This window comes from Cetorhinus maximus, chromosome 14 (assembly GCF_964194155.1).
Source record: "Cetorhinus maximus chromosome 14, sCetMax3.hap1.1, whole genome shotgun sequence".
Lineage (NCBI taxonomy): Eukaryota > Metazoa > Chordata > Chondrichthyes > Lamniformes > Cetorhinidae > Cetorhinus > Cetorhinus maximus.
In genome coordinates, this window is record NC_135892.1 from 50,103,403 (window position 1) to 50,115,586 (window position 12,184).

The following is a 12,184-nucleotide window of genomic DNA, read 5'->3' on the forward strand; positions in this document are numbered from 1 at the left end:
TGCAGGATAAGTCACATAAACCTCAATGTTAGAAACATCTTAAAGAACTTTTTAAACTCATGGAAAGCCTAACTTTAAAAACTGAGCCACACTGAACAATAACAGTAATCTGAGAAACAGCATAAACAAATTAATCCAATATTCCATTGGAATACAACAAATCTTGTTCAATATTAGATAGTTTGATAACATTCACTAAAATAATGCTGGTTTAAAAATAGATTACATGACAACTGGGAATCAAAATAAGCTTTAATGTCAGTCCAAATTTTCATGTCACTTTGGATGTCTATTAGGCTGTACAGCAGTCGCATTTATAATCAGCCTTACAATGATGGTGTGATGTATCGCTATTTGGGTGAACGTCTCCCAAATAGTTCACCTTTAGAAATTACTAAACAAATTAATTGTTGTTGACTCAGTTGAGAGAATGGAGAAAACATACAGCTTAGCAAAACTGACATCTAAATGAGATATTCGACATAAGCAAACAAGGTAATTTTGGATGAGTATCAAGGCAAATATAGCTATTCAAATTGAACAGTTAAGTGGTCTAAAGCAATGAAAGGTTGTTGGTTTCTGATAGTTTAATGACATTGATTCCCTGAAACATCATATTTCTGAAAACTCAAGTACTGTACTGCTTATTAGGCATTTAATTGAGGAAGTCGTTCTTCACTGTTAATCGTTTCGATAGTGTGAAAAGCAAATATGTACACTAAAGTTGAATGGAAGTTTCACATGTTGAGAGCACAATAGATGTGAGAGATGAACCCCTTTCTTTGGCAAGAGAGTAGACCATAGCTCAAAACCAGCTCTTAAATCTGTTCAATATACATCTCCATTATTCTCAGACCCCCTCAGCCATCATCTCTCAATTTCATAATTACAGTAGTATAAATGAAGACAGTAAGTTTTCCTCAATGTATTTATTTTGCAAACTTCTGAAAAATGGGAATAAACAAAGAATGTTTAGGATTTCTTTTCCTAAATAGCTAATCTACAAGGATCTTTTAAAAGGGATGTAATCCCTATTACATTGTATAAACTATTTCACTATTCTAATCATTGTAGAATGCTAGAAATGGCTTTTAAAATCCCCATAAACTTATTTCAGAAATTACAGTACAAAATTTAATTCCAAAGAATTTTAAAAGTACCAATATTTAGATTTCAGAAACTAAAATGGAAGGTAAAAACAAAATGTAGGATATGTAAACAATTTATCTATAAATAAGGGGTTGCACCACATTATTTCAAAGACCATCTGGAACAATACTACAAAGCAACAAGAACTTCAGGTAGCTATAAACATACAGAACACCTACTTCCCCAAATACAAGATGGCTGCCAACCAGTTTTTTTAAATAAAAGTTTTTCATTTCAGGATCAGTTGCCCAGCAACTTAAACTTCAAAATTTTGCAAGTTAAAGCTTTTTACATTGAATATTATTTGGAGAATTGCTTGCAGTTCAGAGTCTAATATTGAATCCACTGTAGTTTTGGAGAACCAGAAAAGACACACTGAAAAGTTAAGTGGGAAAGGGTTCAAATGCTTAGCATAAGTGCAATTAACTAATTTGAATACCGACAGGTTAATACAGAACAGTTAACAGCTTAAATTGAATTTCATGGTGTCATCTTTTACCTGATATAGTTCAAGTATATACTACTGTAAAATCATGAAAACCATTAGCTAATTGTACGTGATTAGATATTTCGTGATGCAATTAAACATGCAGATTTAAGTTATGGTGCAGTTTGGTATTTATCGAGCAATCATCCCAAAAAAGCAAAAGATCATCCTTCTTAGTCCTCGGAATCCACTATGTTGGGCGCATCTGTGAAAAGCGGGCCTTGGACCTAGGTTCAAGAGAGTAAAACAAATTCAGTCTGTTATATAGTTATGATTTTTCAAAGCACTCTACTGCACTTTTTAGATCTAATCAGGATTGTACTTCATCTTTGTTATTTATATGCGGTTTTACAAAGGACAGACAGCACTGTAAAGCAGAAAGTATGCAGCCAACAAAGGGATGATTTCCAAAGTAGTTTGAAAATGGGTGCATATAAAATGATAAGTTCTCCATTGGCACAAACAGATTTCTCAATTGATGAGAAACACACAAAACAGAGCATCTGTTGATCACTTGTTCAGCCATCTCTAAATGGGCATTTTGATGAGCACAGCTGGCCTATAACCAATAAGTGTTTCATGAGTCCATTGGTAGGAAATCCAAGACTGAAAGGAGACAGCTGTAATGGTGAATATTTACTCAAGGATATGAAAACTTGAGAATTTTGATTAGCAGGAATTTGCTGTGAAAATATGCATCTTTGAGAGAAATATTCACCAGCCAAGTCTGAATCTGTCAATCAGTAACCACCAGCAATAACATAATGACATAACATAAGAAAATTCAGGCTCCAGGGCATACTGCTTGAATATGATGCAGTGACAACCTTGAACTTCCCCTTCTTTAAAAAAATGTCAATCTGGATATCTAGCATGACTTTTTCTATATTAAAAAAATCAGAACTAAAAGCTCTTGTTCTTCTGATCTTGAAGAATCTTCTCTGCTTCAAGGATAAAAAGGTTGCATATCTCCTTCCTTAGGATATCAATGAATTTAAGATTTCTAGCTATTCAAGACACATTAATCCAATAAAAGTCTAGAATTCTGACACAGAATGCAAGAGATAAAAGTTGCATTTATATATTGCTTTTAACATGTCACAAGGAGCTTCCAAATGTGTTATCAGACAAAAATTGACAATAAGCCAAAGGGAAGACACTAGAACAGGTGATCATAAGCTTGGTTAAAGAAGTAGGTTTTAAGGAGGATTCTAAAAGGAGAGATTCAGAGAGGGCACTGCAGAGCTTAGGGCCTAGTCAGCTGAAGGCACTGCTGCCAATGAGGTGATGAAGGAAATGGGGATACATAAGAAGCCAGAGTGTGAGGACCCTTTTTCTTTTCTTTAATCCCTGCATCTGATATAATGCTTGCCTATTCTCCCGTCCTTGCAAGTGATCCTGTATTTGTAGCATTATGGGAAAGGAAAGAAACACTGTTGACTGGTCAGGAAGGAGTCAACAGCTTTTGAGGGTGTAGCCAAGTTATCTAAAACATTGGCACCAACAGTGATGAGGTCCAACTTAGTTCCACCTAACCAGCAAAAACAGTCTTCAGGGAAGGTGCGTCAGCAATGTAACTGACATTAGCCTTACCAGGAGGGAGGCAAGGCAGAAAGAACACATTTATATTACAGTTTGAATACAGGCAGCAACCTCCCAGTCACTATAATAAAAAGAATCTTTGTAAGTTTGGTGCTGACTTAAAGCCTAACAATTTGCCGCCATCATGATTGCCTGTTCACATTACCTCTTTGGTAAAAAGAAAGTTTTCGCCTTAAAAGAAATACAACAGATTTACTAAAAAATATTAAATTCAAACCATACAGGAAATATATGAACAATTTCATGGCAGGAACATAAAAAATAGCATTGTTTTAAAGGCTGACAACCAGGTAATTTACTTTCCCAACAATTTATTCTTGCAGTATATGGAACATGCTTGAAAGAAAAATAAAGACATTTTCTAAGTGTACTGAAGATGTCATGTTATACAAAGAAAATAAAATTAAAATTTCAGGACAAGTAGTTGTTAATAACAAAGAAAGATTGAAACTTCTTAAATTGGAATGCCATGCCTTCCTCTCCCACTACTGCTGCATCTCCTTTGGTTGGAAGGACAAGAATCCTGTCTAAGTACTACTTCAATGCTCCTCTATGCATGGTTGGCATGCAAATTTCTGTGAGGCAAGACTGGGCTAGACAGTATTTCTTACTTATCATACAATTTGATTCTAATGGCTGGGTTTTTAAGCATCAAATGTATTTTCAATGGTTTCCAATGAAACATGGAGAATTGCATCAGTAACTGCATGCTTCTACTATTGACTCCAATCAAAGAACGTTCTACAGAACTAGTACACCGATTTGGACACACACTATGCCGTTATTCTGTTCACTGTATTGGGCTTCATCAAATCGCAGAATGATTCGAGGTGCACTTTGTACATTAAGCTACTGAATTCTCTTACATTGTTGAAACTTTCCTCAAGAATACCAATGGACAGATTTGACCATTAAGTTAGGCTCTAAAGTAATCTGTGATCAAGGATTGGTGAAGATAGACTCATTTAAGCCACTTCACACAGACAATGACGTGTGTTTTTTTTTCACTGATCGCTTACTCTTACATTCATGTATAGTGCCCTTGCACAACAATAAAGCCTCCTGCTTCTCTTTGTTTCCTGTCCCTACTCAATACTGACAGATGGTTCAATGGGGAGACTTCTGTTGCAAGTGTTAAGTGAATTCATGTAGGCTTTTCACTTCACTGTCTCTAACAGAATTTAACAAGAGTTAGGTTCTTGAGAAATAATAACTTCAGCGAAGTGCAGAAGTTAATGTCTATAGAAGTTACAGAAAGTGGGGGGGGGGGGGTCAGGAAAGCTTGGTTTTAATCCTAATCGTCCCAAAGTCCAGAGGGGTGGAGGCTGGTCCATCACCACTTCCACCATAAAAGGTCAACTCAAGATGGCAAAACTTCCACAGATAATCTACATGGAAGCTTTCACCACAGCTGTCAATGTCAAGGATGAGAATGAACTGAAGTTCAGTTCACAGCTGGTGCAGGATCTGTGCTCTACAGGATTCTATTTTCATGGATTTGAGGTCCATTTCAAACCTACCATTAATTAATCTAGACAACTAAATAAGTAATGTGTATCATTTCCTTTTTAAAAAAATTACGAACCACAAAAGATTCAAACAAGCAAGTAGTAAAATACAAGTAGAAAACACCGAATATAATCTGAATGATAACTTCTTTCAAGTATTCACCAGGGTAGACCTGAGCAACATGCCTGCCCTAAACAGAGTTAACCAAGATCGAATTATTGACTTCGATATAAATAAGATGAAAGTCCAAGGCAGGCTTAAAGGAATTAAAGCAAAGAAAATTCCCCACAGATGATACCTAGAATACTGGAGGAGTTTTAGACACTGGAACTAAATCAGTAGATTGGGAAAGAGGGAAATGCACTCTTTTTCAAAAGACAACACAGACATGAGCAACCACAAAAAAGTCTTCCTTCAGTTTCATGTAAAATAATGGAATTTGTTATCAAAAGTAAACTTGAAGATCATCTATATAAAATCTTAAGAAACAAATGACAGGAAAGACTGACCAGGTGAATGAAGGCAGGAAATGTCTTGATGGAGGTCTAAAAAAATTATGAAGGGGTTCGATAGGGTTGTTGGGTCAAATGGCCCACTTCTGTGTTTTAAAATCTGGGTAAATGACCTTGCTGTTTATTACTGAGACAATGATAGAAAGGTAAATGTATACACACACACAGAAAATCTAAAATAGCCATAGACAAAAGCCCCTTTCCCAAGTTAGATAGCATGGGAGATGGAGCCTTATAGTCAGCAGAAAAATAAGCTATTCTGTAGTCAAGACTGTATTTAAACCTATATTTTAGGTAGGAAGGACACAGTGCTAATCCACCCATTTCCTATATATATGAAAGACAGAGTGTAGATAATATAAAATAGAATTAATGTATGTCATGATATCACCTGAAACTGAATGTAGAAATTTAACATGCAAAACATTTACTTTTAAACATGAACAGTATTCAAACCAGCGAATAGTGTTCCTCAATTTCAAAAATTGGGTCATTAGAAGGCTACATCAAAAGTGTTTTTCAACAATAACTGCAGTATGCACATTCTTTATTTAAACCACATAACTAGAAATCAGCTTTACCTTGTGTTTTGTGATGAATTATTCTGACGAGAAGTTGGTGGTGGACAGGCTTTAAGCTGGGATTCCAATCTGCAATAAATGCCACCAGCAAACTGAAAATGAAGTATATTTTAAATTAATGAATATTGTGGGCTTATCTAGATGTGGCATTTTCATTACATAACATTTACAAACCAGGAGCAGGCCAATTGGTCCAAAGATCCATATATGTGTTTATGCTCCATATGAGGCACCTCTCACCTTTGTTCATCCGGCACCATCAACATATCCTTCTGTTCCTTTTTTCTTAGTGTGTTTATGTAGCTTCCCCTTAAATGCTATTGGCCTCAGCTAATCCTCGTGGTAGCAGGTTTCACATTCTAACCACTCTCTGGGCAAAGAAGTTTTTCCTAAATTTCCTATTGGCTTTATTGGTGACTGTTATATTATGGCCCCCAGTTCTGGTCTCCCCTGCAAGTGAAAACATCATCTTTACATATACCTATGAAACCCTTTCATAATCTTAAATACCTTGATCAGGACACCCCCTCAGTCTTCTCTTTTCTAGAGTAAGTAGTACCAGACTGTTCAATCCTTCCTGATAGGAATAGCTTCTCAGTTTTGGTGGCATCCAAGTAAATCCTTTTTGTATCTTCTGCAGTCTCTCTATATCCTTTCCATAATATGGAGACCAGGACTCCAGGTCTGGCCTATCCAGGGTTCCATACAAGTTTAACACTTCTGCATTTCAACTCTGTTTGCTTCTGTCAGCTCCCTGTCTCAATAGATGATGAATGAGAAGCCAAAGTATTTTGTTACTTTGCCATTCTGCAATGTGAATGGCTTAAGAATACAATTCTTGAACAACAGTTTGTGCCATAAGTGGTGCCATCAAGGTGTCAGGCAACAAAGCCCATGTAAGTATTGATCCTTGAAACTCTTTTGTTTCTCTCTCTCTTCAAACTCTTTAGTTCTCTGTTGCAATGTAGTCCTTCAACATGGCACACTTTCCCAGCTTGCAGTATAGAATTAAAGGTTTATAAGTCCTCTTGCAAACATTTTTTTTAAACTTGAGCAGGGATGGTCTCAGTGGCCTTGAAGCATCTGCAAGCCATTCACACAAGATATTCATTGGAATATGTCACCCTACACCAGAAATAGATGACCAAGCCACTGGAGATATCCTTGTGAGAAGCGTTAGTTGACTTGGCAATTAGCATCAAGTATTTCAATGTCAGGAATTTTACCTTCCCACTTGGCACTCAAAATGCAGTGAAGACAATGGGAATTAAAAGCATTTAACCTTCCGTCATGTCTGCTTTAGGCATACATAGGATATATGTATCCTAATAATTGCAACCAGGCCTATGCAATTTAAGCTTATGTCCATTTGCAAGTGGAATTTGATTACTACTCCTGACCCAAGCCTATTACTTTAATTTCCATCCTGTTCCACTTTTCTCTTTACCGTGCAACCCCCGTCCCTCAAGACCCATTTCTCCTCTTGTCATGCCATCATCCTCTCTTTGGTACACTGTCCTTTAAAATTCCTACCCCAAACCTTCAGTACTCCTTGACCTTCCTACTCCAGCTGCCTGCCCAAGGCTTGACTGCCTCTTAAACAAGTCCATGGTTTCTTTCTTGGCATCCTCTGAAGGGTGCATTACAGCACTCATCATTGCTTCCTTACAAACGGCAACCTCAATTGTTCCATTCTACTCTCTTGCTAAACTTTCTGCCGAGTGCACCTCCTGGGAACTAATCTCACTAATCTGCTCTATGTCCAACTCACCCAGCCCAGTGTTCACCCTGTGAACTCTGCCAGTGATCAGCTATGACCACCCCTCTCAGCATCACTCCAGAATATCTGTTCCCTTGTGAACAAGACCATTACCATCCAGTGGATAGTTGCATTAATATCATGGCCTTGACAGAAACCTGGCTTAGAGATGATGACACCTTCCCACCTGGGTATAACTACCAACACTTGCCCTTCCCAGACTGTCACATTGGTGTGTGGTTGTTATTACCAAATCACACCTTGGTCTGCCTCCTTGCTTTTTTAGCACTTTCTTCTCCTTTGAGCATCTTGTTCCATCACTCTCGCCTGTTTAAAATCCTTGTTCTCCAATACCCACATAAGTATCAAGTCAATTGTTTCACTGAGATATCTTCACTGCTTTCCTCCCACAGCCTCTGCACCAAACGACGACTCAGTGATTTCAAGCACCATCTCAATTAATCATATTTTCTCTCCTCTATATTCATTACTCTCCTGCCTGCCTTTAATTCTCTTTCCATGTAAACTCCCTGCCTCATTGATCCTGCCATTCCACCTGGCTTCACTGCTCCCATTGTATCAATCACAGACAAAGCCATCTCTGGTCACTTCATTGCACGTTCACCCACATCCACCTATGTCCAAACCCTACTCACTTCTGTGTCTGCAAAAAAACCTTCAAATCTCACAACCTCACTCAACTGTCTAGCCTTTAGCTGTCCATTCACCATGACATTTCTGCAGCTACTGATCTGCTCAACTGCACACTCCCTTCCACCTTCAGTGCTCTAGTTCCCATTAAAATCATTACACACACACAGCCTAGCCATTTCCTCATCCCCACTCCCTTAAGTCTAAGGAATGCAGAATTGAATGGAAATGGTGGTCAACTGGTTTAGCCAATCAACACCAGGTCAAGCTGGACCACAAAGCACCATCAGGTCCCATTCATGTCTACCAAAACTGCTCATGAATTCCAGGATAATCCTGGGATTAAGATAGCCACTGGTTTCTCCTTGACTGCAAACTATCTTCTTAAATCTTATTCCCTGTCTCCTCCATCCTCATCTCCAACATGTGTAGGAAGTCCATGAACTTCTTTATCACCCAGATTGAGATCATCCATCTATCTGCCTTTACTGCTTTTTTCCTCTTTCCCTTGGCCTTCAAGCCAAACTTCTTTCAAAGGTTCCCTTCTGCTCTAGCCTGAACTTGTATCTTTTTCTAGTTTCTTTCCCATCTCCCATCATGCCCTCTTCGAATTCACCTTGCCTACAAGATTCACCTCCTGCTCTTTTGATCTTATTCCTACTAAACTGCTAGCTGCCCAGTTTCCCTTCCTGGCTCTCATGTTAGCTGATATTGTTAACAGTTATTTCTTCTCAGGTACTGCCCCCTCTCATTCAAGTCTGCTGTCATCATCGCTTTTCTCAAAAAAGCAAACTTTGTTCCCCCTCTTCTTGCAAACTACTGCCCCATTTCTAACTTCCCTTTCTTCTCCAAAGTCCTTGTGGATGTATTATTGCCTCCCAAATCCATGCCAATCTTTCCTGGAACTCCATGTTTGAATCTCTCTGTCATAGTATCGAGAAAGCCATATCAAAGTCACAAATTATATCCTACATGACTGTGACAAAGATAACCTACCTCTTCTTGTCCTTCTTCACCTTTCTGTGGCCTTTGACCCTTGTGACCATACCATCCTCCTCCAATACCTCTCTCCACCTCCCCCTTGTCTAGCTGGGTGGGACTTTACTCACTTGATCCTATTCTTATCTATCTACTCGTAGTCTGAGAGTCACCCTGCAATGGCTTCTCTTCCCACACCTTGGTGTCATATTTGACTTCAAATTGATCTTACAACCTCATATCTGCACCATCACTAAGACTGCCATAACATTGCCTAACTCTGCCCTGCCTCAGCTCATCCGCTGCTGAAACCCTCATCCATACCTTTGTTACCGCTAGACTTAGATTATTTCTAGCCAGCTTCCCATGTTCCACCCTCCATAAACTTGAGATCATCCAAAACTCTGCTGCCCACGTCCTGACTTGCACCAAGTGCCACTCACACATCACACTTGTGCTCCCGGTTAAGCAACAACTCTATTTCAAAATTTCACTGTTTTCAAGTCCTTCTAATCCTTACCTTCTAATTGAAACATAAGATTCTGAGGGGGCTTGACAGGGCAGATGCTGAGAGAATATTTCCCCTCGTGAGGCAATCCAGAACCAGGGGCGCAGTTTAAAAATAAGGGGTCTCAAACCATTTAACTGAGATCAGGAGAAATTTCTTCTCTCGGAAGGTCATTAGACTTTGGAATTCTCTTCCCCAGAGAGTAGTGGAGGCTAGGTCATTGATTATACTGAAGTCTGAGTTAGAAAAAATTTTGATCTACAAGGGAGTCAAGGGTTATGGGGACAGGCAAGAAAGTGGAGTTAAGGCCACAATCAGGTTAACCATGATCTTACTGAATGGTGGAACAGACTTGATGGGCCAGATGGCCTACTCCTGCTCCTATTTCTTCTGATCTCCCTATCTGTGTAACCTCCTCCTGGCCCACAACCTTCAGATATCTGCATTCAATCATCCAAAAACAGTGCCAGTTTTCTTGAAGAAAAGATAGAGGGATGACCTTATAGAATAAATAGATAAATAAAATTATGAAAGGTTTTGATAAAGTAGATAGAGGCAGAATGTTTCCACTTGTGGGAAGAGCATAACTAGAGGCCATCAATATAAGATAGTCACTAAGAAATACAGTAGGGAACTCAGAAGAAACTTCTTTACCCAAAAAGTGGTGAGAACATGGAACTTGCTACTACAGGCAGTTTCTGAAGCAAATAGTCTAGATGCATTTAAGGGCAAGCTAGATAAGCATATGAGGGAGAAGGGAATAGAGTGTTATGATGATAGATTTAGTTTAGGAAAGATGGGAGAAGGTCTAGTGAAGCATAAATGCCGGCATGGACTGGTTGGGTCAAATAGACTGCTTAGGTGTCTTAGATCCTATGCAATTCTCTAATTCTGGCCTCCTGAGCATTTTAAATTGCACCATTGGTGGCTGTGCCTTTAGGTGTCTGGGCCCAATATTCAAGAATTCCCTCCCTAAACCTCATCACCTCTCTCCCTTGCTTCTTTCCTTTAAGACACCCTTTAAACCTTTTGGTTTTGAAACTTGTCATCTTCCCTAATATCTCTTCCTGTGGCTGGGTGTCATGTTTTGTTTTATATTTCCCCTGTGAAAGGCCATAGGGTGTTTAATTCCATTAAAGCTGCTACATAAATACAAGTCGTTGCTGCTCCAGGTTTCAATGCCATTTGGCAGCATAGCCAGGACACATGTTTGGTAGACCCTTTATTCATTTCCTATTATTATACACATGCTCAGTTAATTGACTGAAGGTGGCTTCTCATTTCTGAAATGAGAATTTAGTTTATCATTTAGAGATGTGTTAACAGATAAGTGTTGATCGTAGGTAGCAGAACTTCTAGGTGGTGTTAGCTATTGAAAAGATTAGTGCTGTGAACATACCATGTGCCATCATCACTGTCCTCTTATACTGACTGTTAGTCCAAATTCATTTGCAAACTATTGAAATGCTATTGCAAAGCTGTTTAAACTCCATTTCACATTGCTGATGATGCACTGCTTGTGGCACAAAGAGGCTCTATTAATCAGCATTTGTACAGTTTTATTCCGAAGATAACCTTACCTGCATGCATTCTAACATGGTGGGATTCCTCTGATTACCAGTTACTCATTTCTTACACCGGGTAATCATAACTTTTGCTTTGGAATATAATTCAAAGTTATCAAGAATATAAAGGAACTAGCAGAAAGATTTGTGGTAGAACATAAAGATATGATTTTTTAATGTAAGAAATATTGGGCCAAATCTTTTGTGGAGTGGCAATCACAGTCAGATTTTTACTTATCTTAGATTGGTTAGTTTTTAATCCAATGAATAGTTAAGCTAGACAGAACTAGCAATTCCCATGTTTGGGGGCAGCGGTTAGGGCAATACAGTTGGCCTCAGCAGACCTGGATTAGAATGGGGAAAATCAACCAGGTTTGCTGTTCTCAATTACTATCCTCTCCTGTAAGCTATATGGATTACTGTCAGTTGATGACAGGATTGGTATTGGCTCAGATGTCTCCTGTAGTCCTTCCAGGACAACTGAATAATGTAGACAATTAGCAGAGGTAATAAAGGACAATTGACAAACAGTCGATGCTTTCGTGAGAAGGGATAAAAACTGGCAAGAGAAAAATTGATCACCCACTCTGCAGATTCATTGCAATTCTGCTTATGCTATCTGGGAAATACAGATGTGGACAGTGGATTAATTTGACATTGAGAAAACGTTTACACGCTTAGAAATTGCGGAAACAGGTTGTTACGTGGGACCTGACAGCAGTGGCCTTCTCACTTACAAAAGCAGTGCAGAATGATTTAAATGTAAATTTATGGCATTTAATGCAATGTAATTTAACAAGATGAGGTAATAATAAGAGGTATCCATTAGATATGATAATCAGCATCATATGGGTGGTTAAACCTATTAATATGCTTAAGTTAT

At 38.5% G+C, this 12,184-nt stretch overlaps 1 protein-coding gene across 5 annotated transcripts in view; it reads right to left on the bottom strand.

Moving 5' to 3' along the window:
- Window positions 1-234: 234 nt before the first annotated feature.
- sanbr (SANT and BTB domain regulator of CSR) overlaps window positions 235-12,184 on the bottom strand; it is a 144,530-nt gene continuing 132,580 nt past the window's right edge. For all 5 annotated transcript variants that reach the window (XR_013578679.1, XM_078556895.1, XM_078556893.1 and 2 more), the window contains 2 exons: window positions 5,841-5,932; window positions 235-1,863 (listed from right to left, as the gene is read on the bottom strand). Coding sequence is in view for 4 of the 5 variants with exons in the window: in XM_078556895.1 (XP_078413021.1) it covers window positions 1,827-1,863; window positions 5,841-5,932 (129 nt within the window). In the remaining variant the exon portion in view is untranslated. The remainder of the gene's footprint in view (window positions 1,864-5,840; window positions 5,933-12,184) is intronic.